The sequence below is a fragment of the Ranitomeya variabilis genome, chromosome 4 (genome assembly GCF_051348905.1).
Source record: "Ranitomeya variabilis isolate aRanVar5 chromosome 4, aRanVar5.hap1, whole genome shotgun sequence".
Classification (NCBI taxonomy): Eukaryota; Metazoa; Chordata; class Amphibia; order Anura; family Dendrobatidae; genus Ranitomeya; species Ranitomeya variabilis.
Genome location: NC_135235.1, coordinates 369,321,247 through 369,349,183, shown reverse-complemented (window position 1 = coordinate 369,349,183; position 27,937 = coordinate 369,321,247). Strand labels below are relative to the sequence as shown.

At 44.7% G+C, this 27,937-nt stretch overlaps 2 protein-coding genes across 4 annotated transcripts in view; one reads left to right on the top strand and one right to left on the bottom strand.

The window, feature by feature from the left end:
• Nucleotides 1–27,937, bottom strand: part of LOC143764782 (proprotein convertase subtilisin/kexin type 4-like) — a 353,321-nt gene that overhangs the window by 182,115 nt on the left and 143,269 nt on the right. The window lies entirely within an intron of this gene.
• LOC143764783 (uncharacterized) lies at nucleotides 21,059–23,452 on the top strand. Its single transcript, XM_077250739.1, has 5 exons — nucleotides 21,059–21,298; nucleotides 21,424–21,513; nucleotides 21,608–21,821; nucleotides 21,915–22,074; nucleotides 22,185–23,452. Exons 1-5 carry the CDS (start codon nucleotides 21,212–21,214, stop codon nucleotides 23,191–23,193), a joined length of 1,560 nt encoding a protein of 519 aa, XP_077106854.1. The 5' UTR covers nucleotides 21,059–21,211; the 3' UTR covers nucleotides 23,194–23,452.

The window sequence follows — 27,937 nt, the reverse complement described above, 5'->3', positions numbered from 1 at the left end:
TGTTGTAAATGTTCCACTTTGGGGGTTTTATTTAGAAGTGCCTTGGGTACTAGTGTCACCTTCTCCTGTATGGACAGCATATCCCCCTTCTTTACCCTTAGATCGGATTTCGGCCTTTCTTGAAACTTCATTATGTCCAAAAACCGTCAATTTGGTGATTGCCTTACTGCAATATCAGATAAATTGTTATGGGTTAACCTCTTCAGCCTAGTCTTTATCTGTATGCAATTATGATGTTTACATATACTGGCACAAGCGAGTGCACTCTGGTATGCGCCACTAAACATAAGAGTACTGAGTACCGGTGATCCAATCTTTTAGATTGGTGTATGTTTCAAATCCTTCTGGCTTAGGCCACTCTATAGAATTGCTTGCCCTGGACAATTCGGGGCTCTATAAACGATATTATTCGCATTACTATATAGGAAAATTCTGGTGTATTTTGTTTCTTTGTTTTCTACTTAATGTTGATAAAGCTGTAGTTTTTTCTATCGTATTCAGATATCGTGCGTTATTCTGGTAACTTCATTATGTGGCCTTCCTCACTAGGCCACGTGGTGTGTCTACACCAATTAGGTTCCAGCCTTAGTGTATACTAAATATCACACTGTACATTTCAGAGTTGGCCTATGCATACCATATTATTTATGTGTTCGCGGAGCTTTTTCAGTTTGAGTATTAAAATGTCCCTATTGTTGGACCTTTAAAACTCTTTATCGGGGATTATTCACCGCAGATACGGCTTGTGGTTTTTAATAACCAGTTGCGAGTTTTTGCAGCCTTGTGAACTCCTGAGAAAGAGCCACGAAACATGGACAGTGTTTTTTGCCCTTTAGATCGCGTATGCGACGGTTTCCATATTTTTGGGTTTATAAACGCCACAGTTTTGGTGGGCTATTAAGCGCTACCACATGGTACTATCAGTATAGACCCATATGCAGATATATAAAGCTAGTATTGGGTAATTGAGTATGCATTGCGTATGTGTCCTCTTTATTACACTGTTTGGAAAAAATACCGGCCGCTAATATAGCGCACAAGCTTTTTTACAAAATATCTGGCTTCTTTGGTAAAGTCATTCTATTGTGCTATAGTCTGTGATATTTGATTATCTGTAACACAGGACCACCATGCGTGCTCTATCTCTCTTAGATCATTAATTTATCATCATCATTTGAGCTGTGCAGTATGTATGCTATCATGAAAGAGGACTCTGTAATTTCGGTATCCATGGGCGAAGTCTCCGCAGTATAGGAGACCTTTGAGCATGCGCCCTAGGAACCCCTCGGCACTCATCGCGCACGCGCTTACCACATAACATGTGGTTGCCTTAGTAACGGCGCATCACCACAGTGACGCCCATGAGACGCCGGAGCATGCGCTCTTGACCGAAGGGGCTAGCTGTAATGGCCGCCGCCAGTGGCTCCATGCGGTGTGACGTACCAGCAACACAGCTGATTCAGGTATACTGATATTGTTCGTTATTTAAGTAGCAGATCCGGCGTTTACACAATACCCCTGACGAAGCCACCGCTTCAGTGGCGACACGCGTTGGGCTGTTGTGTAGCCCGCACTTGGACTCTGCCTAACGGCCTAATATATGAAAAAACTTTAGGTCACCTTTTGATTGGTAACTATAAGGATATTGATCTACAAGTGGCTATGCTCTCTATGGAATACTGGGCTTATGTTGTTCCCAGGATCCATACACTATAATCTGATGTAAGGTATCTTTGGGCGGTCTTTCCATATATTTTTCATTTGTTGGTTTTATTATGCAGCTCTATGGTCAGACCCAACTTATTTTTCTACCTACACAGTGTATAGGACTTATGCATGTATTATTTTATCCACCTTTTGCATAGACTTAATGGGCATGCGTATTGTGGTGCACGGCGTTACTATTACATATGATCTGTGTTATCTGGCTGTCCATTCTATTCTTATATGGTCTGTGCAATTGTGTTGTCCACATTATAAGGACATGCTGTCTATATAGGGGCTGGTCACATTGATATAGCTACTTTAAATGTGTATATCTTGAGAGTTCTGTGCGGGCTACTTGCCCTATTGTGGGCGTTCACATTTGGCAAGTTTATGCCTTTTTAAATGTTTTTAAAAGTATATGTGGTTTGCTACTTGTATTGTTGTTTTTTGAATAAAGCTGTGTCTTTTGCAACATTTAATGTGGTGATCCCTGTGCTTATAGACCTGGTCTTTTTTCTTCTTTTTTTGTGCAGTTTTGGTTTATTTCAGGTCTGAGGGTGATCCCACAATCCGTGGTGCCCCCATATAGCTATTTGGGTAGAAGTAGCCGTGGGGTGTGCCTAACAAACCCTAGACACCTCGACACAGCCGGAGGAATAAATACCCCTATAGATGGAAATGGGAATACTACCTTGCCTCAGAGCAGAACCCCAAAGGATAGGCAGCCCCCACGAATATTGACTGTGAGTAAGAGAAGAAAAGACACACGCAGGCAGAAAACAGGATTTAGCAAAAGAGGCCACTATAGCTAAATAGGAAAGGATAGGACAGAATACTAGGCAGTCAGTATTAAAACCCTTCAAAAAATATCCACAGCAGATAATACAAAAAATTCCACAATCTAACTAAAGACTAAGGAATGAATATCTGCAACCCCAGAGAATCCAACAAGACTGAGAAAATACTGACACAATCTAAGCTGGACAAGAAAACACAAAAGAATAGCACTGAATCATGAAGCACACAGCATGTGTGCCACAGAAAAAAAACCAGACACTTATCTTTGCTGATTTGGCAGAAAGGCAGGAGGAACCAGGCAGAGGTCCAACACCTCCCAACAACAATTGACAACTGGCAAGGACTAATGGATCCTGCACACCTAAATACCCCAGTCAGAACTGCAATCAGCAGAAACACCTGACCAGGACTGCAACTCAGGGACAACTGCATTACCACCTACCACCACCGGAGGGTACCCAAAAGCAGAATTCACAACAGTACCCCCCCTTGAGGAGGGGTCACCGAACCCTCACCAGCGCCCCCAGGCCGATCAGGACGAGCCAGATGAAAGGCACAGACCAAATCAGCAGCATGGACATCAGAAGCAAATCCCAAGAATTGTCCTCCTGGCCATAACCCTTCCATTTGACAAGGTACTGAAGCCTCCGCCTCGAAAAACGAGAATCCAAAATCTTCTCAACCACATACTCCAACTCCCCATCAACCAACACAGGGGCCGGAGGATCAAAAGAGGGAACAATGGGCACCACATATTTCCGCAATAAAGATCTATGGAAGACATTATGGATAGCAAAAGAGGCCGGAAGCGCCAATCGAAAAGACACCGGATTAATAATCCCAGAAATCCTATAAGGACCAATAAACCGAGGCTTAAACTTAGGGGAAGAAACCTTCATAGGAACATGACGGGAAGACAACCAAACCAGATCCCCAACCCGAAGCCGGGAACCAACACACCGACGACGGTTAGCAAAATGTTGAGCCTCCTCCTGAGACAACACCAAATTGTCCACCACATGAGCCCAAATCTGCTGCAACCTGTCAACCACAGAATCCACACCAGGACAGTCAGAAGGCTCAACCTGCCCTGAAGAAAAACGAGGATGAAAACCAAAATTACAAAAGAAAGGCGAAACCAAAGTAGCTGAACTAGCCTGATTATTAAGGGCAAACTCGGCCAATGGCAAAAAGGCCACCCAATCATCCTGATCAGCAGACACAAAGCATCTCAAATAGGTCTCCAAGGTCTGATTAGTTCGCTCGGTCTGGCCATTTGTCTGGGGATAAAATGCAGAAGAAAAAGACAAATCAATGCCCAGCCTAGCACAAAAGGCCTGCCAAAACCTAGAAACAAACTGGGAACCTCTGTCGGACACAATATTCTCCGGAATACCATGCAAACGAACCACATGCTGAAAAAACAACAGAAACAAATCTAAAGAGGAAGGCAATTTAGGCAAAGGCACCAAATGAACCATCTTAGAAAACCGGTCACAAACAACCCAGATAACCGACATCCTCTGGGAAACCGGAAGATCAGAAATAAAATCCATAGAAATATGCATCCAGGGCCTCTAAGGGACCGGCAATGGCAAAAGTAACCCACTAGCACGGGAACAACAAGGCTTGGCCCGCGCACAAGTCCCACAGGACTGCACAAAAGAACGCACATCACGCGACAAGGAAGGCCACCAAAAGGACCTACCAACCAAATCTCTGGTACCAAAAATACCAGGATGACCAGCCAACACGGAACAGTGAACCTCAGAAATCACTCTACAAGTCCATCTGTCAGGAACAAACAATTTCCCCACAGGACAGCGGTCAGGTCTGTCAGCCTGAAATTCCTGAAGAACCCGCCGTAAATCAGGGGAAATGGCAGAAAGGAACACCCCTTCTTTCAGAATGCTGACCGGTTCAAGGACCTCAGGAGAATCAGGCAAAAAACTCCTAGAAAGGGCATCAGCCTTAATATTCTTAGAACCCGGAAGATACGAAACCACAAAATCAAAACGGGAAAAAAACAAGGACCATCGAGCCTGTCTAGGACTCAGCCGTTTGGCAGACTCGAGGTAAATCTGATTCTTATGATCAGTCAGGACCACAATACGATGCTTAGCTCCCTCAAGCCAATGTCGCCACTCCTCAAACGCCCACTTCATAGCCAACAAGTCCCGATTGCCGACATCATAATTGCGTTCAGCAGGCGAAAACTTGCGGGAGAAGAAGGCACACGGTTTCATCAAGGAACCCACAGAATCCCTCTGAGACAAAATGGCCCCTGCCCCAATCTCAGAGGCGTCAATCTCAACCTGGAACGGAAGGGAAACATCCGGTTGGCGCAACACTGGAGCAGAAGTAAATCGGCGTTTAAGCTCCTGAAAGGCAGAGACAGCCGCAGAGGACCAATTCGCCACATCAGAGCCTTTCTTCGTCAAATCGGTCAAGGGTGTAACCATGCTGGAGAAATTAGCCATGAAACGGCGATAAAAATTTGCAAAACCCAAAAATTTCTGAAGGCTCTTCACGAATGTGGGTTAAATCCAATCATAAATGGCCTGAACCTTAACCGGATCCATCTCCATAGATGAGGGAGAAAAAACGAAGCCCAAAAAAGAAACCTTCTGCACTCCAAAGAGGCACTTAGACCCCTTCACAAACAAAGCATTGTCACGAAGGATCTGAAATACCATCCTGACCTGTTCCACATGAGACTCCCAATCATCGGAAAAAATCAGAATATCGTCCAAATATACAATCAAGAATTTATCAATATAAGTCCGGAAGATATCATGCATGAAGGATTGAAAAACCGATGGAGCATTAGTGAGCCCGAATGGCATCACAAGGTATTCAAAATGGCCTTCGGGCGTATTAAACGCAGTTTTCCATTCATCACCCTGTTTAATACGAACAAGATTATATGCCCCCCAAAGGTCAATCTTAGTAAACCAACTAGCCCCCTTAATCCTAGCAAACAAATCAGAAAGCAAAGGTAAAGGGTATTGAAAATTGACCGTGATCTTATTCAAGAGGCGATAATCAATAAAAGGTCTCAAGGAGCCATCCTTCTTAGCAACAAAAAAAAAATCCCGCTCCCAACGGTGAAGAAGATGGCCGAATATGCCCTTTCTCCAAAGACTCCTTAACATAACTCCGCATGGCGGTATGTTCAGGCACAGACAGGTTGAAAAGTCGGCCCTTAGGAAACTTACTGCCTGGAATCAAGTCAATAGCACAATCACAGTCCCTGTGTGGTGGAAGGGAACTGGACTTGGGCTCATCGAATACATCCTGAAAATCAGACAAAAACTCTGGAATTTCGGAAGAGGAAGAAGAGGAGATTGACATCAAAGGAACATCATTATGAACCCCCTGACAACGCCAACTAGTCACAGACATAGATTTCCAATCCAACACAGGATTATGTACCTGCAACCACGGGAAACCCAGCACGATAACATCATGCAAATTATGCAACACCAGAAATCGACAATCTTCCTGATGGGCTGGCGCCATGTGCATGGTCACCTGTGTCCAAAACTGAAGCTTATTTTTAGCCAAAGGTGTAGCATCAATCCCCCTTAAAGGAATAGGGTTCTGCAAAGGCTGCAAGGGAAAACCACAACGCCTGGCAAACTCAAAATCCATTAAGTTCAAGGCGGCGCCTGAATCCACAAACGCCATGACAGAAAATGATGACAGATCAAGGACACCGACAACAGAAATTTAGGTTGTACAGTACTGATGGTAAATGAACTAGCGATCCTTTTTGTCCGCTTAGGGCAGACTGAAATGACATGAGAAGCGTCGCCACAATAATAACACAACCTATTCTGACGTCTGAGTCCTTGTCGTTCTGTCCTAGACAGAATCCTATCACACTGCATTGGCTTAGGAATTGGCTCTGAGGACGACGCCACAGCGCGCACAGTTGTACGCTCCCGCAAACGCCGATCAATCTGAATGGCCAGAGACATAGAATCACTCAGACCGGAAGGCGTGGGAAACCCCACCATAACATCTTTAACGGATTCAGAAAGACCCTTTCTGAAAATTGCCGCCAAAGCATCATCATTCCATTTAGTCAACACAGACCATTTTCTGAATTTCTGACAATTCAATTCTGCCGCCTCTTGACCCTGAGACAGGGCCAACAAGGTCTTCTCCGCTTGATCCACAGAATTCGGTTCATCATATAATAATTCTAAAGCCTGAATAAGGAGTCTACATTAAGCAAAGCAGGATTCCCAGATTCCAGGGAAAATGCCCAATCCTGTGGATCACCACGCAGCAGGGAGATGACGATTTTAACCTGCTGAATGGAATCACCGGAGGATAGAGGTCTCAAAGCAAAAAACAGTTTACAATTGTTTTTAAAACTCAAAAATTTGGACCTGTCACCAAAAAACAAATCAGGAGTAGGAATCTTCGGTTCTAAAACAGGAGTCTGAACAATATAATCAGAAATACCCTGTACCCTAGCAGCAAGCTGGTCTACACGAGAAGCTAATTCCTGAACATCCATGCTAGCACAAGACTCCTCAGCCACCCATAAATAAAGAGGGAAAAAAAGACAAAACAGACTGCAGAAAAAAAAATGGCTCAACACCTTTCTTCCCTTCTTCTGAGATGCATTTAGCTCATTATTTGCCAGTTGTACTGTTGTGATCCGGTGACCTTGGAGCCGCATGAAACTTTCTCTGGAGTAGGTGGAAACTATACTGACCGCAGATCCTGAACTAACACCGCAACTAGAAGTAGCCGTGGGGTGTGCCTAACAAACCCTAGACACCTCGACACAGCCGGAGGAATAAATACCCCTATAGATGGAAATGGGAATACTACCTTGCCTCAGAGCAGAACCCCAAAGGATAGGCAGCCCCGACGAATATTGACTGTGAGTAGGGGAAGAAAAGACACACGCAGGCAGAAAACAAGATTTAGCAAAAGAGGCCACTCTAGCTAAATAGGAAAGGATAGGACAGAATACTAGGCGGTCAGTATTAAAACCCTTCAAAAAATATCCACAGCAGATAATACAAAAAATTCCACAATCTAACTAAAGACTAAGGAATGAATATCTGCAACCCCAGAGAATCCAACAAGACTGAGAAAATACTGACACAATCTAAGCTGGACAAGAAAACACAAAAGAATAGCACTGAATCATGAAGCACACAGCATGTGTGCCACAGAAAAAAAACCAGACACTTATCTTTGCTGATTTGGCAGAAAGGCAGGAGGAACCAGGCAGAGGTCCAACACCTCCCAACACCAATTGACAACTGGCAAGGACTAATGGATCCTGCACACCTAAATACCCCAGTCAGAACTGCAATCAGCAGAAACACCTGACCAGGACTGCAACTCAGGGACAACTGCATTACCACCTACCACCACCGGAGGGTACCCAAAAGCAGAATTCACAACAGTACCCCCCCTTGAGGAGGGGTCACCGAACCCTCACCAGCGCCCCCAGGCCGATCAGGACGAGCCAGATGAAAGGCACAGACCAAATCAGCAGCATGGACATCAGAAGCAAATCCCAAGAATTGTCCTCCTGGCCATAACACTTCCATTTGACAAGGTACTGAAGCCTCCGCCTCGAAAAACGAGAATCCAAAATCTTCTCAACCACATACTCCAACTCCCCATCAACCAACACAGGGGCCGGAGGATCAAAAGAGGGAACAATGGGCACCACATATTTCCGCAATAAAGATCTATGGAAGACATTATGGATAGCAAAAGAGGCCGGAAGCGCCAATCGAAAAGACACCGGATTAATAATCCCAGAAATCCTATAAGGACCAATAAACCGAGGCTTAAACTTAGGGGAAGAAACCTTCATAGGAACATGACGGGAAGACAACCAAACCAGATCCCCAACCCGAAGCCGGGAACCAACACACCGACGACGGTTAGCAAAATGTTGAGCCTCCTCCTGAGACAACACCAAATTGTCCACCACATGAGCCCAAATCTGCTGCAACCTGTCAACCACAGAATCCACACCAGGACAGTCAGAAGGCTCAACCTGCCCTGAAGAAAAACGAGGATGAAAACCAAAATTACAAAAGAAAGGCGAAACCAAAGTAGCTGAACTAGCCTGATTATTAAGGGCAAACTCGGCCAATGGCAAAAAGGCCACCCAATCATCCTGATCAGCAGACACAAAGCATCTCAAATAGGTCTCCAAGGTCTGATTAGTTCGCTCGGTCTGGCCATTTGTCTGGGGATAAAATGCAGAAGAAAAAGACAAATCAATGCCCAGCCTAGCACAAAAGGCCTGCCAAAACCTAGAAACAAACTGGGAACCTCTGTCGGACACAATATTCTCCGGAATACCATGCAAACGAACCACATGCTGAAAAAACAACAGAAACAAATCTAAAGAGGAAGGCAATTTAGGCAAAGGCACCAAATGAACCATCTTAGAAAACCGGTCACAAACAACCCAGATAACCGACATACTCTGGGAAACCGGAAGATCAGAAATAAAATCCATAGAAATATGCATCCAGGGCCTCTCAGGGACCGGCAATGGCAAAAGTAACCCACTAGCACGGGAACAACAAGGCTTGGCCCGCGCACAAGTCCCACAGGACTGCACAAAAGAACGCACATCACGCGACAAGGAAGGCCACCAAAAGGACCTACCAACCAAATCTCTGGTACCAAAAATACCAGGATGACCAGCCAACACGGAACAGTGAACCTCAGAAATCACTCTACAAGTCCATCTGTCAGGAACAAACAATTTCCCCACAGGACAGCGGTCAGGTCTGTCAGCCTGAAATTCCTGAAGAACCCGCCGTAAATCAGGGGAAATGGCAGAAAGGAACACCCCTTCTTTCAGAATGCTGACCGGTTCAAGGACCTCAGGAGAATCAGGCAAAAAACTCCTAGAAAGGGCATCAGCCTTAATATTCTTAGAACCCGGAAGATACGAAACCACAAAATCAAAACGGGAAAAAAACAAGGACCATCGAGCCTGTCTAGGACTCAGCCGTTTGGCAGACTCGAGGTAAATCTGATTCTTATGATCAGTCAGGACCACAATACGATGCTTAGCTCCCTCAAGCCAATGTCGCCACTCCTCAAACGCCCACTTCATAGCCAACAAGTCCCGATTGCCGACATCATAATTGCGTTCAGCAGGCGAAAACTTGCGGGAGAAGAAGGCACACGGTTTCATCAAGGAACCCACAGAATCCCTCTGAGACAAAACGGCCCCTGCCCCAATCTCAGAGGCGTCAATCTCAACCTGAAACGGAAGGGAAACATCCGGTTGGCGCAACACTGGAGCAGAAGTAAATCGGCGTTTAAGCTCCTGAAAGGCAGAGACAGCCGCAGAGGACCAATTCGCCACATCAGAGCCTTTCTTCGTCAAATCGGTCAAGGGTGTAACCACGCTGGAGAAATTAGCCATGAAACGGCGATAAAAATTTGCAAAACCCAAAAATTTCTGAAGGCTCTTCACGAATGTGGGTTGAATCCAATCATAAATGGCCTGAACCTTAACCGGATCCATCTCCATAGATGAGGGAGAAAAAACGAAGCCCAAAAAAGAAACCTTCTGCACTCCAAAGAGGCACTTAGACCCCTTCACAAACAAAGCATTGTCACGAAGGATCTGAAATACCATCCTGACCTGTTCCACATGAGACTCCCAATCATCGGAAAAAATCAGAATATCGTCCAAATATACAATCAAGAATTTATCAATATAAGTCCGGAAGATATCATGCATGAAGGATTGAAAAACCGATGGAGCATTAGTGAGCCCGAATGGCATCACAAGGTATTCAAAATGGCCTTCGGGCGTATTAAACGCAGTTTTCCATTCATCACCCTGTTTAATACGAACAAGATTATATGCCCCCCAAAGGTCAATCTTAGTAAACCAACTAGCCCCCTTAATCCTAGCAAACAAATCAGAAAGCAAAGGTAAAGGGTATTGAAAATTGACCGTGATCTTATTCAAGAGGCGATAATCAATAAAAGGTCTCAAGGAGCCATCCTTAGCAACAAAAAAAAAATCCCGCTCCCAACGGTGAAGAAGATGGCCGAATATGCCCTTTCTCCAAAGACTCCTTAACATAACTCCGCATGGCGGTATGTTCAGGCACAGACAGGTTGAAAAGTCGGCCCTTAGGAAACTTACTGCCTGGAATCAAGTCAATAGCACAATCACAGTCCCTGTGTGGTGGAAGGGAACTGGACTTGGGCTCATCGAATACATCCTGAAAATCAGACAAAAACTCTGGAATTTCGGAAGAGGAAGAAGAGGAGATTGACATCAAAGGAACATCATTATGAACCCCCTGACAACGCCAACTAGTCACAGACATAGATTTCCAATCCAACACAGGATTATGTACCTGCAACCACGGGAAACCCAGCACGATAACATCATGCAAATTATGCAACACCAGAAATCGACAATCTTCCTGATGGGCTGGCGCCATGTGCATGGTCACCTGTGTCCAAAACTGAAGCTTATTTTTAGCCAAAGGTGTAGCATCAATCCCCCTTAAAGGAATAGGGTTCTGCAAAGGCTGCAAGGGAAAACCACAACGCCTGGCAAACTCAAAATCCATTAAGTTCAAGGCGGCGCCTGAATCCACAAACGCCATGACAGAAAATGATGACAGATCAAGGACACCGACAACAGAAATTTAGGTTGTACAGTACTGATGGTAAATGAACTAGCGATCCTTTTTGTCCGCTTAGGGCAGACTGAAATGACATGAGAAGCGTCGCCACAATAATAACACAACCTATTCTGACGTCTGAGTCCTTGTCGTTCTGTCCTAGACAGAATCCTATCACACTGCATTGGCTTAGGAATTGGCTCTGAGGACGACGCCACAGCGCGCACAGTTGTACGCTCCCGCAAACGCCGATCAATCTGAATGGCCAGAGACATAGAATCACTCAGACCGGAAGGCGTGGGAAACCCCACCATAACATCTTTAACGGATTCAGAAAGACCCTTTCTGAAAATTGCCGCCAAAGCATCATCATTCCATTTAGTCAACACAGACCATTTTCTGAATTTCTGACAATTCAATTCTGCCGCCTCTTGACCCTGAGACAGGGCCAACAAGGTCTTCTCCGCTTGATCCACAGAATTCGGTTCATCATATAATAATTCTAAAGCCTGAATAAGGAGTCTACATTAAGCAAAGCAGGATTCCCAGATTCCAGGGAAAATGCCCAATCCTGTGGATCACCACGCAGCAGGGAGATGACGATTTTAACCTGCTGAATGGAATCACCGGAGGATAGAGGTCTCAAAGCAAAAAACAGTTTACAATTGTTTTTAAAACTCAAAAATTTGGACCTGTCACCAAAAAACAAATCAGGAGTAGGAATCTTCGGTTCTAAAACAGGAGTCTGAACAATATAATCAGAAATACCCTGTACCCTAGCAGCAAGCTGGTCTACACGAGAAGCTAATTCCTGAACATCCATGCTAGCACAAGACTCCTCAGCCACCCATAAATAATGAGGGAAAAAAAGACAAAACAGACTGCAGAAAAAAAAATGGCTCAACACCTTTCTTCCCTTCTTCTGAGATGCATTTAGCTCATTATTTGCCAGTTGTACTGTTGTGATCCGGTGACCTTGGAGCCGCATGAAACTTTCTCTGGAGTAGGTGGAAACTATACTGACCGCAGATCCTGAACTAACACCGCAACTAGAAGTAGCCGTGGGGTGTGCCTAACAAACCCTAGACACCTCGACACAGCCGGAGGAATAAATACCCCTATAGATGGAAATGGGAATACTACCTTGCCTCAGAGCAGAACCCCAAAGGATAGGCAGCCCCGACGAATATTGACTGTGAGTAGGGGAAGAAAAGACACACGCAGGCAGAAAACAAGATTTAGCAAAAGAGGCCACTCTAGCTAAATAGGAAAGGATAGGACAGAATACTAGGCGGTCAGTATTAAAACCCTTCAAAAAATATCCACAGCAGATAATACAAAAAATTCCACAATCTAACTAAAGACTAAGGAATGAATATCTGCAACCCCAGAGAATCCAACAAGACTGAGAAAATACTGACACAATCTAAGCTGGACAAGAAAACACAAAAGAATAGCACTGAATCATGAAGCACACAGCATGTGTGCCACAGAAAAAAAACCAGACACTTATCTTTGCTGATTTGGCAGAAAGGCAGGAGGAACCAGGCAGAGGTCCAACACCTCCCAACAACAATTGACAACTGGCAAGGACTAATGGATCCTGCACACCTAAATACCCCAGTCAGAACTGCAATCAGCAGAAACATCTGACCAGGACTGCAACTGAGGGACAACTGCATTACCAACTACCACCACCGGAGGGAACCCAAAAGCAGAATTCACAACAGCAGAGTGTACATTAATGAGAAAAAAAAATGACCTTTTTGAATTTACCAAATGGCTGCCATGAAACAAAGAGTGAAAAATTTAAAGGGGTCTGAATACTTTCCATACCCACTCTAGATAAAGAAGGTTGTTAGAAATGTTATACAATTCCCTACAGGTCATAAGTGCATATTTTATTAGTATATTCTCTGGTAGAAGGAGGGATTAGTCTAGTAAATTTGCAACAATAAGAGCGTCTAAGGGAGAATTCAGATTGAAAGATTATTCCACTTCTGCCCAGCTGGTTTTTGCTTCATCTATAAGCCATTTTCTGCTCTGCATTATCATATTCGCCTGCGAGTAGGCCTGTAGATTTGGGAGACCAGGGCCTCCATTTCTTTTGTTCTTATATACTAATGATTTGGCTACTTTGGTGATGTTTTTATTCCATAAACAAATGTTGATATTTATTTTGAAGTTCTTAACCAATATATCTGGAATCTGAATTGAAACAGCTCTAAAAGATATAGTGAAGCTTTGGTAGGATTATCATTTTATATAAGACAATCCTACCAAGCCACGAGGTATTTGTTTTATCAAAATTATGAATATTTTTAAATCTGTTTTTGCAGGAGCTTCAGATTGTCATGTAGTACCTTACGTAAAGAATTGGTAATTATAAATCCTAAATATTGGGATATAATGTTTTTCTCAGATATAAGGAAATTCTTTTTCTATCATTTTTTTGGTTATGTGGTCTATAGAATAAGTGATAAAAAATGTAAGCTTTTTCATAGTATGAAACCGCTGAGAAGTCTCTTATCATAGAAATAATAATACCCACGAATAGACTTATTTTATGTTACCTAAACGTAAATGGTATTCCCTTTATGAAGTAATTTTTTCTAATGCTTTTTGAAAAGGGTTCCATGATTAGGTCAAATAAGAGCAGGGATAATGGGCAGGCAACCTTGCAGTTTCCCATTGTAGATGAAAAATGAGTTAGATAATATTATTAACTTGGACTTTTTTAGAACTACAAGAGTATAAGGACAAAACAGATTTCAATATTAGTCCATGAATTCTGAATTTATTTAGTGTGGCTACCATATAATCTCAATTCATTCGGTCAAATGCATTTTTAGGATGAAGAAAGAGTGATATGGAAGGATTTTTTTGCTTTTCTATATATCAAATTAAATGTAGTACTTATCTTGTACTGTCTCAAATTGAGATTCTGAATAAACCACCAAGCTTTATCTTCAACCTGCCTGGATTTCTAATTGAACAGTAGCGCGGAGGATATCTACAATTTTCCCAGCTTTTAGGGTATGTTTCCACGGTCAGGAAACGCTGCTTGTTTGACGCTGCGCAGAGCTGCAGCGTCAAACAAGCAGCGTCCAGATGTTCCAGCATAGTGGAGGGGATTTTATGAAATCCCGTCTCCACTATGCGTGGAAACCCGCACGCGGCGGCCCTGCGACTCTGGACATGCTGCGCGTCTTTTCAGATCGCAGCATGTCCGTACACCTTGCGGGGACGCAGCGTCCCCGCAAGGCATATCACAGGGCCCTATGGGACAGAGCGATCATCCCGGATGTGAAGAGTTAACACATCCGGCATGATCTCGTCCCAGAAAGGGGGCGGGGCTTAGCGCCGAGCGGCGATACCGCCGACCATCCTGAACGTGGAGACATAGCCTAATACTATGATTAGGTCACTGGTTTGACCTGTGAATCTGCAGCAACTGTGGCTCTGTTGATTTCACATGCTCTTGTAAAAGATACATCAGGTGAGTGCAGTCTGATTGTATGTTTTAATATCTCCATCGGATAAGACCCTAGTGGCGCTTTTCTCTCCTATAGTGTCAATTATTACATTGTCCCAGGATGGGACATCACTGTATTGTGACAGATCACTTATCTGATACCCTGCAATGCTTCTGCACTGCAGAGCATAGGAGCAGCATCTGACTGGCAGGGAAGGAGGCATGTCAGCTACTGCTTTTGAAAGAATTGGAGCACTCACCTTGCTATGCATCATTGAATTGTAGAAGAGATGAGAGGGAGCAAAACGGCCGTAGTCAGTCAGGCTCTTTCACCAGCTTAACTCCCCTGTCACCTGCACAGCGCACTTTAAGATGTTTTTGAGGTCATCTCCTTTTATGGAATAAAACTGTACATCAGCAAGGATCCAGGTGAGTGCTTCAATTATTTCAATTTGGGCAACTCATATATATGATTTCTACGTGAATGCATAACCCTGAAGTGATCCTAAGGAGATAGTCTGAGGTGCTGGCTCACTAACCCTGCCTAATTCCAGCAATTGGTGACTACTTCTTGACTATAAGCTCCTGCTTCTAGCAGGAGCTCAGAGGCCAGATTCCCTGAAGGACCCCGCAGCTATCTTGCGTCCGGCTGTCTTCATGGAGACCATCAACACAATCCATCACATCGTATTGTGCTAATGGAAGCACACAGAGAGCCCCCTTCCTGTGCGATCTCCTCGATGTGGGTGTCACTAATGACAGCGCCATCAGAGGGGTTAAAAGCCCATGATCAGTGCTAGCACCAATCTTGGGCGTTGTTGCAGGGTGTCAGTTATCACACAGAACTGAGCACAGAATTGACACTCTCACCCAATCGTGGCAGCGCTCAGTGTGAGCCCCTGCAATCGCGGCACGGTACATGTACTGCGGTTTGCGGGAACATAGCTCCAACAGCGCCGTACATGTACGGCGCATGTCGGGAAGGTGCTAATGCCAATATAGGTGCAGACAATACAAGCCCATTGAACAGCTTCAACAGTCATGTGTCACATCTTAAGCAGAAGAGTGGGAGTAAGGCTATGTATTCACACGTTGTGTTTTTTTGCAGCATTTTTTACGCCAAGTTTAAGCTGCTTACAAAAAGTAGGTTTTGCTTAGTTTTTACTGTGTTTCTTGCTTAGCTTTTGTCAGGGTACATTTGTCTCGTGCCTGCTGATAAAGTTTAGTACATAAAAACAAATTAGCAAAAACGCTGAAACAAAAGCTGAAAGAAGTGACATGCGGCATTTTGCAAAAACGAAGTTCTTTGATGATACAGTCAGGAAAAAAAAACAAGGTGTGTGCATGAGATTTGTGAAATCTCAGACTTTGCTGGTACTGTGAAACGCAGCTGAAAATTTGCATAACAAAATGCTGCAGAAACACAATGTATGAACATAGCCTAATTTATTTATTTATTTATTTTAACACTGGCATGGTGATTGTGTACAGTAAGTTGATTTCTCTGCATTTAAAAAGCCCAAACTTTTTTTTTGTAAATGATGTGGCTGTACGATGCTTCGTTTTCTGCAGGAAATATTGCATTATTTTTTCTCACTACTTTGGGGTAAATTACTGTTTAATTTCTTTCATTTTAAGTGTTGCAAAATTAGAAGCAATTTGTTTTTAGCTTATGCTTCAAAATAACCAACCTATCGAATAAATTCTGCATGTTATTAGGTAGTTTGCCATTTACACTTAATGTTTCTGTCCACTACTGGACAAATCAGCTTCAGTCCCCTTCACATGCACATGTCTCCGGTACGCGTGGCATCAGTTTTCACATGTACAGAAGACACATATCCTGGAGATCCCATTATAACCTATGACGCTGCTCAATTCCGTTGTTTCCACACGTGTTCATGTGACCCACACATCGACATGTCTAATTTTTATCGGCAGCACGTATGACAAGGGTCAATAAAAGTCTAAGGCTCTGTGTGACATCAGTGTGCCACATACCGGAATAAAATACCGTATTTTCCGGCGTATAAGACGACTTTTTAACCCCTGAAAATCTTCTTAAAAGTCGGGGGTCGTCTTATACGCCGGGAATCGACTTGTACGCCGGTGTATATGGTGGGTGGGGAGGGGGAGTGATCCTGATGACGAGGGGGCGTCTCACAGGAAAGTGAGTAATCCCCATTACCTTATCCTAGCGGTGCAGCGTGGGGGTGTCAGTGCTGGGAGCGGCGGCAGCTGCTGTGTTCTGGTGCGGCGGCTCCTCTTCTGTGTGGGGCCTCTGTGCTGTGAGGTGGCGGCGGCAGCGGCGTATCTTTATCCAGTTGGGGCTCCTCCGGCATCTCCTTAGCCCTGGAGGCCCCGCCGCAACTCCATCGGTGCAATGTGGTGGCCTCCGGGAAAATGGCCGCTGCTCAGATTCAGATCTCGTGTCCCGAGATTTCGGGACGAGATCTGAATCTGAGCAGCGGCCATTTTCCCGGAGGCCACCGCATCGCACCTATTGAGCTGCCTCCGGGAAAATGGCCGCTGCATTGCACTCATGGAGTTGCGGCGGGGCCTCCAGGGCTAAGGAGATGCCGGAGGAGCCCCAACTGGATAAAGATATGCCGCCGCCACCGCCACCGCCACCGCACAGCACAGAGGCCCCACACAGAAGAGGAGCCGCCGCACCAGAGCACAGCAGCCGCCGCACCAGAACACAGCAGCCGCCGCCACTCCCAGCACTGAGACCCCCACGCTGCACCGCTACGATAAGGTAATGGGGGATACTCACTTTCCTGTGAGACGCCCCCTCGTCATCAGGATCACTCCCTCCCCCCCCAAAAGGCACATATTCACCGGCCCTATAAGACGACATAGGGTGTATAAGAAGACCCCCGACTTTTAAGAAGATTTTATATTTTAACTGGTAAAGTTGGGGGGTCGTCTTATACGCCCAGTCGTCTTATACGCCGGAAAATACGGTACATTCGAGGATTTCTTGTTTTTGTGTTAAAGATGTGCAAAGATGATGGGTTCACACTTCAAAACCGAAGCGTTGCCACAGCAATTGTGGGCTAATAAACCACTATTTTTTTGCAATATTGTTTGGTGTGCTGCCTGAACTCGTTACTTTTGTGCTGCCTAAATGTAATACTTTTTATGGTTTGGTTTTTGTAAGGCTACTTTCACACTAGCGTTAACTGCATTACGTTTCAAAACGTCTTTTTTCAGAAAAAACGCATCCAGCAAAACTTTTTGCTGGATGCGTTTTTTTCCCATAGACTTGTATTGGCGACGGATTGGCATACGTCGTGCACGTTTTACGACGGATGCGTCGAAATTTGGCGACACGTCGTCTCAAAAAAACGTAGATTGTAACGTTTTTTGTCTCCGCCTAAAAAACGTGTCGCGACGCATCCTGCGGCATACGTCGTTGGCTGCAATGGAAGCCTATGAGCGACGGATGCGTCGGGACACGTCGTACGACGCAATACAGCGCTGCAATACGTTTTTTTTACACTGAGCATGCTCAGAAGCTGGATTTTGTTGCCAATTGGTCAGACACCCCCAAATCTATATAAACCTGGCCTGGGCCTTCAACCCCACATATGCCAGCAAGAGCCAGAGAGAAGACTGCCAGCAAGAGCCCAGCCAGCAACAGGACCCCAGCCAGCCACAAGACCCCAGCCAGCCACAGGAGCCAGCCACCATAGAGCCAGCCACAGGAGACAGACATAGGACCCCAGCCAGCCACAAGACCCGAGCCAGCCACAGGACTCCAGCCACAGGAGCCAGCCACCATAGAGCCAGTGTGAGTATTGCAATTTTTGTGTGCATCTGTGTGCCTGTGCATTTGTGTGTGTATATGAGGTACTGACTACAGAAAGAGCTTAAAACCTGAAGAGAACCTGAGGCCTGCCATCGTCCTGCACCAGCCAGTGCCATGCTAGAGTCCAGATGCAGCCTGATTCCAGCCACTGTGAAGACCTGCTGCTTCAGCCAAAGGATTGTCAGCCTTTTGTATGTGTGTGTATGCGTCTTCTGATTGGGTTCACCTTTCTGCCTTTGTTGTACATATGTGTATTTGCATAAAGCTATGTGCGTGCATGTGTATGTGTGTATTTTTTTTACGGCTGTGTGATTTTGTATCATGTGCCTGCACCATATTATGCCTTTGCCAATTTTATGCCTGTTCATGTGGGAGGGTATGTGTCCATGTGCAGGATTGCATCAGGATGTGGTCAGGATTTTCCATCAGTATTTGTACGCCAAAATCAGGAGTGGGTGATAAAATCAAAAGTGTGCCTGTTTTCGTATTATACTTTACCTAATTTTTACACTCCTGGTTTTGGCTTACAAATACTGATGGGAAATCCTGACCAAATTCTGATGCAATCCGGAATGTGGAAACATACCATGCATGTTTTTTTGTGTACGTCTTGTTGATTGCATGTGCATTTGTCCATGCTGTAATTGGTTATTTGCCTTTTTCTGATGTATGGACTGTATAGTGGTCTGTGCAGCATGTGGTTTAAATGTGTTTTTTTTTTTTTTTTTTTTTTTAAATCTGATGTGTTTTTTAAAAAAGTCTAGCGGTCTGCAGCTTGTGGTTTGAATGTGAGTGTGGGGTTTTTCTATTTAATAAAAGTGTTGATTTTATTTTAATTACTGTTATAACCATTAGCAGTTGAAGTACTTGTATTTAAAATAAAGAGCATGTCAGCTCCTAATTGTGATTTTTTAAAAAAGAGAGAAAAAAAATAATAATAAAATGTGTTTTAAAAAAATGTCCGTAGTATTATTTCATAAAGGTAAATTTAAAACTGGTGTATGTACCAATGGTTACACATGCAATACAGGGTTGGTTGAGGGCTCTTTTTTTTAATAAAGGTTAACTTGTAAAGTTTGTTGTTTTTTTTTTTTGGGGGGGGGAGGTAATTTTTTTTAAATAAAATGTGTCAAATATATTTTTTCATAGTGTTAACATTTTAAAATTTTATTTTTTGGGACATGGAAATGAATGGTGTAACGTGCAACTTTTTGGGGGTTTTTGTTGTTCACCTGTATGAACATTTCTGACATCATTTCAGTAGGGTGTTTATCATTGAACATTACCTATAGTTCAGGGGGTGGTCTAACTATAGATCCATTATACATATTAACAGATAAACCAGGACCGCAGCCACAGCCGCTGCCCACCAGGACCACAGCCGCTGCCCACCAGGACCACAGCTAAGTGTTAGAAGTAAGTTTTGAAGACCCACAATCTGCTACTTCAATGTGTCGAGCAGATTGCAAGTGTCTCTTTAACTTACAGAAACACCAGGACCACAGCCGCTGCCCACCAGGACCACAGCCGCTGCCCACCAGGACCACAGCCGCTGCCCACCAGGACCACAGCTAAGTGTTAGAAGTAAGTTTTGAAGACCCACAATCTGCTACTTCAATGTGTCGAGCAGATTGCAAGTGTCTCTTTAACTTACAGAAACACCAGGACCACAGCCGCTGCCCACCAGGACCACAGCCGCTGCCCACCAGGACCACAGCCGCTGCCCACCAGGACCACAGCCGCTGCCCACCAGGACCACAGCTAAGTGTTAGAAGTAAGTTTTGAAGACCCACAATCTGCTACTTCAATGTGTCGAGCAGATTGCAAGTGTCTCTTTAACTTACAGAAACACCAGGACCACAGCCGCTGCCCACCAGGACCACAGCCGCTGCCCACCAGGACCACAGCCGCTGCCCACCAGGACCACAGCTAAGTGTTAGAAGTAAGTTTTGAAGACCCACAATCTGCTACTTCAATGTGTCGAGCAGATTGCAAGTGTCTCTTTAACTTACAGAAACACCAGGACCACAGCCGCTGCCCACCAGGACCACAGCCGCTGCCCACCAGGACCACAGCCGCTGCCCACCAGGACCACAGCCGCTGCCCACCAGGACCACAGCCGCTGCCCACCAGGACCACAGCTAAGTGTTAGAAGTAAGTTTTGAAGACCCACAATCTGCTACTTCAATGTGTCGAGCAGATTGCAAGTGTCTCTTTAACTTACAGAAACACCAGGACCACAGCCGCTGCCCACCAGGACCACAGCCGCTGCCCACCAGGACCACAGCCGCTGCCCACCAGGACCACAGCTAAGTGTTAGAAGTAAGTTTTGAAGACCCACAATCTGCTACTTCAATGTGTCGAGCAGATTGCAAGTGTCTCTTTAACTTACAGAAACACCAGGACCACAGCCGCTGCCCACCAGGACCACAGCCGCTGCCCACCAGGACCACAGCCGCTGCCCACCAGGACCACAGCCGCTGCCCACCAGGACCACAGCTAAGTGTTAGAAGTAAGTTTTGAAGACCCACAATCTGCTACTTCAATGTGTCGAGCAGATTGCAAGTGTCTCTTTAACTTACAGAAACACCAGGACCACAGCCGCTGCCCACCAGGACAACAAAACAATGTCCTCTTCTGACAGCCCTCCTCCACAGCAACAGCGTGTATCGGTAAAAGTTAATGCAAAAAATGGGTTTATTTTTTTTTGGTTTTTTAAAATTACATTTTGATGTCTAACCACATGCATAAATTATGTTTCAACAGGAAGCTGAATCAGATGAGGAGCTGTCAGAAGGGGGCGAGACGGGTGGAGAGATGCTAGTGGAGGAGGAACCAAGTGTAAGTAGTGGTGAAACAGTTTTTTCGCACATCACACTGCACCATACACAAAACAGATTTTCATACATAACTAAACACAGAAAATATATGCCTACATTACTGAGAATTTGTTTCCTTTATTTCAGGCTGCTGCTGCTGCTGCTCCTGCTGCTGCCGCTGAAGGCTCTCCCAGACAGTCCCAGAGTCGGCGGACTCGTCGCCGCGGTCGGCCATCAGTGAGTTTTTTTTTTTTGGGAGAGGTATTCTATTGGTACTTTAGTGTTTCAGTGTACTAATTTGTTTGTTTTCCTTTATTTTTTTTTGGTACAGGCTTCACAGCGTGCTCCCGCAGAAGAGGATGATGATGATGACGACATTGATATTGAGAATCTCATCGAGGAGGTTCGCGAGCGGGAGCCGCTGTGGAACATGGCTGACCGCAGGCATGCTGATACCGGTGTCACCCGTCGGCTCTGGGACGAAGTGTGTCGCAACCTGTTTCCAAGGCGGGAGAGCCTTCATCCTCAGCAGCAGAGCAAACTAGGTAAGTATTCACTTTCCAGTGATGTTTTGAGCTGACTGTAATGTATTGCATTTACCAATTTTTTGTTTTTTCTTTTGATTCTTGTCTTCACAGTTGGAAAGATTAGGAAGCGGTGGCGGTCACTGAGGGATCGCTTTAAGAGGGAATTCAACGATGAGATGAAGGCCCCGAGTGGCTCTGCAGGAAGGAAGAGGAGCAAATATAAATATGGCCAGGCCCTCTCCTTCCTGAGGCGAACCATGCTAAGCAGAGTGTAAGTATTCTACAGCCCACTAATAACCATGTTAACATGTCTACTTAGTTTGCTTTCAGTCAGGGCTTTTTCATTCCAATGTATTAATTTTTTTTTTTTTTCTTTCACAGCACCTTCTCCAGCCACCGGGCGCCTGCATCTTCCTCTGCGCCCTCTGGAGCGATCCCTCCTGAGTCCGCCACTGAGGGCCACGTCGGTAGGCCCCACACCTCTGTCCCCTCCTCTGACCCCTCTGTCCCCTCCTCTGACCCCTCTACTTCATCCGCCCCAAGCAGTGGAGCATTATTGCAGCCTTCATTGCTCGCATCTGATGCTGAACAGATAGCGTTTCCTTTACCCCACCCCTCTGATCCTGCCACCTCGACACCACCATTAGGTTCGTGGCGGCAGCGACAGAGGGGTCAGGAAAAGAGCTATGCTCCTGAGTTCTTACACCTAAATGCATCCTTCCAAGGCTCTTTCAAAATTTTGGGAGAGCAAGTGACTGCTGGTTTCAACATGGTGCAGTCACGCATCAGTGAAACAAGCCGTGAAACCAGCAGTCGCTTGGATAGGCTGCATTCAGCTGTAAGTCCCGATCCGGCCAATCTTTTTTTCCAATCCATGCTCATGAGCATGGAGAAGCTTTCTTTTGAGCAACAGATGCGGGTAATGAATACCTGCCATAATGCTGCACTGCAGGCCATTAATGAATCGACCCACACACCTCGCCACACCTCCACTCCAATTCCACCCCAGGCCCCATTTCCACACCATACCCCCCATTACCAAACCCAGCCCCAATACCCACACCAGCACCATTACCAAACCCAGCTCCAATCCCCACACCAGCACCATTACCAAACCCCACGCCAGTCCCACTACCCTACCCAGTCACAATACCCGACCCAGTCCCCACAACAATCCCGGCCCCCAGACCAAATTACTTCCCCAATGTTTTCTTTACCCAGCTTTTCTCTTCCCCCTACCCCAACACCACCCCCCTCTGGTCAGCCTCTTGGTTTAACCCCCCCTTCCACTGCACCCCAAACAAGTAGGGTTTCCCCACCTATCGACGTGGTCCAACCTTCCTGCCCCTCCTCCTCTCATATCTCCACCCAACACTTTGAAAATTTGTAAAGTGTTATTAATGTAAATAATATTATAAAAATGTTCAAATTTTTCAAAAAAAAAGTTGGAAAATAAAAATATATTTTTTTTGCAAAACAAAAAAAAAAAAAAAAGATAAAATAAATTTCTGATTACAATTCTACTCTTTGTGTGTGTGTGGATTTAATAAGGTAATATAATAAAAAAAGGTTTAATAAAAACAAACACCAGACATGTAAAAGGTATAACATAATGGTTTTACTAGCAAGAAAACCACGCTTTTGGGCCTTTTTTTTTGGGGGGGGGCTGAAACACTTTTTTTACATAAAAAAAACACATGGGAAACAGGTTACACATGGGAAACAGGTTACACATGGGAAACAGGTTACACAATCATGTCTTGCCACGGGATCCGCCCGACAGGTGAGACAAAATAATCGGCAAACTGGTCCCTCATCCTTGTAACTGAACTTGTAGAGCGAACCGAGCTGCTGCGGTAGTCCCACAAGGTGGTCTCCAACTCTTCATCATCCAAAGAAACGGGCTCCTTTGACAGGACAAAGTTGTGGAGCACCACACAGGCTTTAACTACCTCGTCTATAGTTGTTGTTTTCAGCTTGATAGCCGTCAGCAGAACTCGCCACTTCGCCGTCAATATGCCAAAGGAACACTCCACTACTCTTCGTGCTCTAGTAAGCCGGTAATTAAAGACCCGCTTGGTATGGTTTAAGTTCCGGCTACTGTACGGTTTCAATAGGTGCGGCGACAGTTGAAAGGCTTCATCACCTACAAAAACATATTCCAGGGCTGGGTCATTTGTTCCTGGCAGTGGTGTGGCTGGCGGGAAATCGTAGGTCTCTCCATAAAGGCAACGACCCATCGGAGAGTTTTTAAGAACTTGCGAATCGTTGGACCGTCCATATGCTCCGATGTCCACGGCAAGGAACCTGCAGTTGGCGTCTGCAATAGCCATAAGGACGATGGAGAAATACTTCTTATAATTATAATACTCCGATCCTGTTCCTGCCGGTTTCGCAATCCTTATATGTTTCCCGTCAACTGCACCCACACAATTAGGGAAATTGCAAATTTGCAGAAACTCTTCAGCACTTCGCAACCAGATTTCCATGGATGGTTGGGGGATATACTCTGGTTGCAAAGTGGTCCAAACAGCCCGACATGTGTCCTTCACTATTCCAGAGATAGTTGAAATGCCCAGCCTGAACTGATAATGGAGCGAAGTCATAGATTCACCCGTAGCTAGGAAACTTTAAAAAAAAAAAAAAAAAAAAAAAATGTTAGAAAAAATTGCACAGACCAACAAGTTTTAATATGGCACTGTTATTTTTTTTTTAAGGACGGGACACTCAATAAAACCAGCATGAAACCAGTGTAAAAAAACAGTGGAATGTCCGTCAAGAAAACCAAAACTACATGCTGCAGAAAATAGTGCGCAATATGGCAGCGCAGTATTGTCTGCAGCGTGTAATATAACATTCAAAATGACCAATGACAGAAAAAAAGCAGTTGCATGTCATCAAACCCAAAAAACCGCCCCCCCCAAAAAAAATGCAGAAAAACATTCAATATCAGCAATGACATTTAAATAAAGCAGTGGAATGTCCGCCAAGAAAACCAAAACTACATGCTGCAGAAAATAGTGCGCAATATGGCAGCGCAGTATTGTCTGCAGCGTGTAATATAACATTCAAAATGACCAATGACAGAAAAAAAGCAGTTGCATGTCATCAAACCCAAAAAACCGCCCCCCCAAAAAAAAATGCAGAAAAACATTCAATATCAGCAATGACATTTAAATAAAGCAGTGGAATGTCCGCCAAGAAAACCAAAACTACATGCTGCAGAAAATAGTGCGCAATATGGCAGCGCAGTATTGTCTGCAGCGTGTAATATAACATTCAAAATGACCAATGACAGAAAAAAAGCAGTTGCATGTCATCAAACCCAAAAAACCGCCCCCCCCAAAAAAAATGCAGAAAAACATTCAATATCAGCAATGACATTTAAATAAAGCAGTGGAATGTCCGCCAAGAAAACCAAAACTACATGCTGCAGAAAATAGTGCGCAATATGGCAGCGCAGTATTGTCTGCAGCGTGTAATATAACATTCAAAATGACCAATGACAGAAAAAAAGCAGTTGCATGTCATCAAACCCAAACCCCCCCCCCCAAAAAAAAAATGCAGAAAAACATTCAATATCAGCAATGACATTTAAATAAAGCAGTGGAATGTCCGCCAAGAAAAACAAAACTACATGCTGCAGAAAATAGTGCGCAATATGGCAGCGCAGTATTGTCTGCAGCGTGTAATATAACATTCAAAATGACCAATGACAGAAAAAAAGCAGTTGCATGTCATCAAACCCAAAAAACCGCCCCCCCAAAAAAAAATGCAGAAAAACATTCAATATCAGCAATGACATTTAAATAAAGCAGTGGAATGTCTGCCAAGAAAACCAAAACTACATGCTGCAGAAAATAGTGCGCAATATGGCAGCGCAGTATTGTCTGCAGCGTGTAATATAACATTCAAAATGACCAATGACAGAAAAAAAGCAGTTGCATGTCATCAAACCCAAACCCCCCCCCCCCAAAAAAAAAATGCAGAAAAACATTCAATATCAGCAATGACATTTAAATAAAGCAGTGGAATGTCCGCCAAGAAAAACAAAACTACATGCTGCAGAAAATAGTGCGCAATATGGCAGCGCAGTATTGTCTGCAGCGTGTAATATAACATCCAATATCAGCAATGAAATAAAAAAAAGAGGCTTACCGCAGGGTCACCATCAGCCGCTCCGCCGGTGTGATGGCAAGCCTCATCCTTGTATCCTGTCTTCGGATGACATCCTCCATTTTTGCAAGCAAAAAATCGAAATGTTCAATCCTCATCCGCACGTAGTTGTGGAATTTGTCAGGATTGTGCCGCAACTCCAGGTACAGAGTGGACTGGACACCCCGGGTCATCCGTAGTTGATTAATCGGATGAATCCACAGTCGTCTCCGTCTCCGTTGCTGCAGAAGCATCCTCCGTCTTTCCGCTGCCGCCTCCTTCTCCCGCACTATGATATCCAGGCGATTCGTCTCAAAGATAACGTCGGTAACCAAACTAGCAATCCTCCCAAGAACACCTTCCATCGCTGCCACAAAACTAAAACCCACAAAGATGGGCTGTAAATACAGTACTATATAGTTTTTCAAATTTTCCAGTAGCCAATCAAATTTTGGGAGCCTCCCCTTTTAAAAACGGATCCGTCGGAAAAACGGATACAACGGATGGTAAAACGTATGCAACGTATGCAACGCATCCAGTATTTTCGACGGAAACGTTTAGCGGATTTGCGACGGATCCGTCGAAATGCTGGATGCGTGGCATACGTTTGTCACCGTTTTTCACTTTTTTGACGCATCCGTTTTTTCGGCAAAAAAACGGATTTGCGACGTTATGCAGTAAACGCTAGTGTGAAACTAGCCTAAGGGAGGCTCGTCTCCCACCTTATCCTGGGGCTGCTCCTGCTTTTCTATTTTTAGATAGATCGATAGCCGACAAAAATATAATTTGTTCTTTGCATGCTTACTGTACACATCACCAAATAAATATATTAAAAAAAATAATGACGTGGGGTCCCCCCCATTTTTGGTAATCAGTAAAAGTAAAACCGACAGCTGTGAGCTGATATTATCAGACTTGAGAGGTCCATGACTATTGGGCCCTTGCAAACACAAATTATCAGCCCTCAGTTGCCCCAGAAGTAGCACATCACATTAGATTCTGTTGCAGCTGTGGGCTGGAAACGGCACAATAACCATAGACCTTCCCAGACTGATAATATCAGCTAACAGCTGTCTGCTTTATCTTTGCTGGTTACAAAATGATGAGGGGACCACACATTTTTTTTCCATTTCTTTGTTGGGTTTATAAAAAGCTGTACAATAAGCTACACATACAAGGCACTAAAGGGTACAATTTTAGACTATGTCATGGGGTTGTACAATTATAGATTTGCCAGAGATATATATAGATCTATAGATATCTATATATATAGATAGATAGATAGATAGATAGATAGATTGATATAGCTAGATATTGCGATACAGAGACTGGGGTCATTGTGAATGGCCGGTATATACTGCAGAGACAGAGGTGGTCCTCTGCGCTGCAAGCCTGGAATTTTGTGGTTCTGGGACTTGTAGTTCCACAACTGTTTGTTTTGTTATAAGGGGGCATACAGGGTTAGTTGGAGAGCCTGGCGGGACTGACTAACCACACACACCTCCCTCCTATTAGTGGACGTCCTGAATAGCACACTAAGAGGCCGTGGACCTGGATGGCCTTTGTGTTGGAAGGTCCTGGGGTTAGGACCGGAGTCCAGAAAAGCATGAGGTGAGGCCATGGTCCTGCAGAGCCTGTGACGGCTACTGTGTTGGGGAAGCTAACATCCTTCTGTGGGTCTGGAACTGTCGGGTTGCCTGGTGAGCAAGACATGGTCCGGGAAGGTGATCCCAATTAGGCAGCTTCCCTGGGAGTGAGGACTGATGAGGAGTCAGCGTGTGGAGCAGGAGCTCCTGTAAGGTAACTCCAGAAAGGGGTTTATAATAACGGCAGAGAAGTATCGGCCATTGGAACAGACTGTAGGTGGTTATTATGTTCTGTTGATGTATATAATGAACTGTTCGTGGTGTGGTTTATGAGTGCAAAATAAACCCGAATGAGACAACATTCCTGTGTGCTTTAATCCTGTTGCCATACGA

Coding starts and splice junctions, on each gene's coding strand:
- LOC143764783 (XM_077250739.1), top strand. CDS start 21,212: ATGTTTCAACAGGAAGCTGAATCAGATGAGGAGCTGTCAGAAGGGGGC. Junction 21,514..21,607: donor GTCGCCGCGGTCGGCCATCA/GTGAGTTTTTTT, acceptor TTTTTGGTACAG/GCTTCACAGCGTGCTCCCGC. Junction 22,075..22,184: donor CGAACCATGCTAAGCAGAGT/GTAAGTATTCTA, acceptor TTTCTTTCACAG/CACCTTCTCCAGCCACCGGG.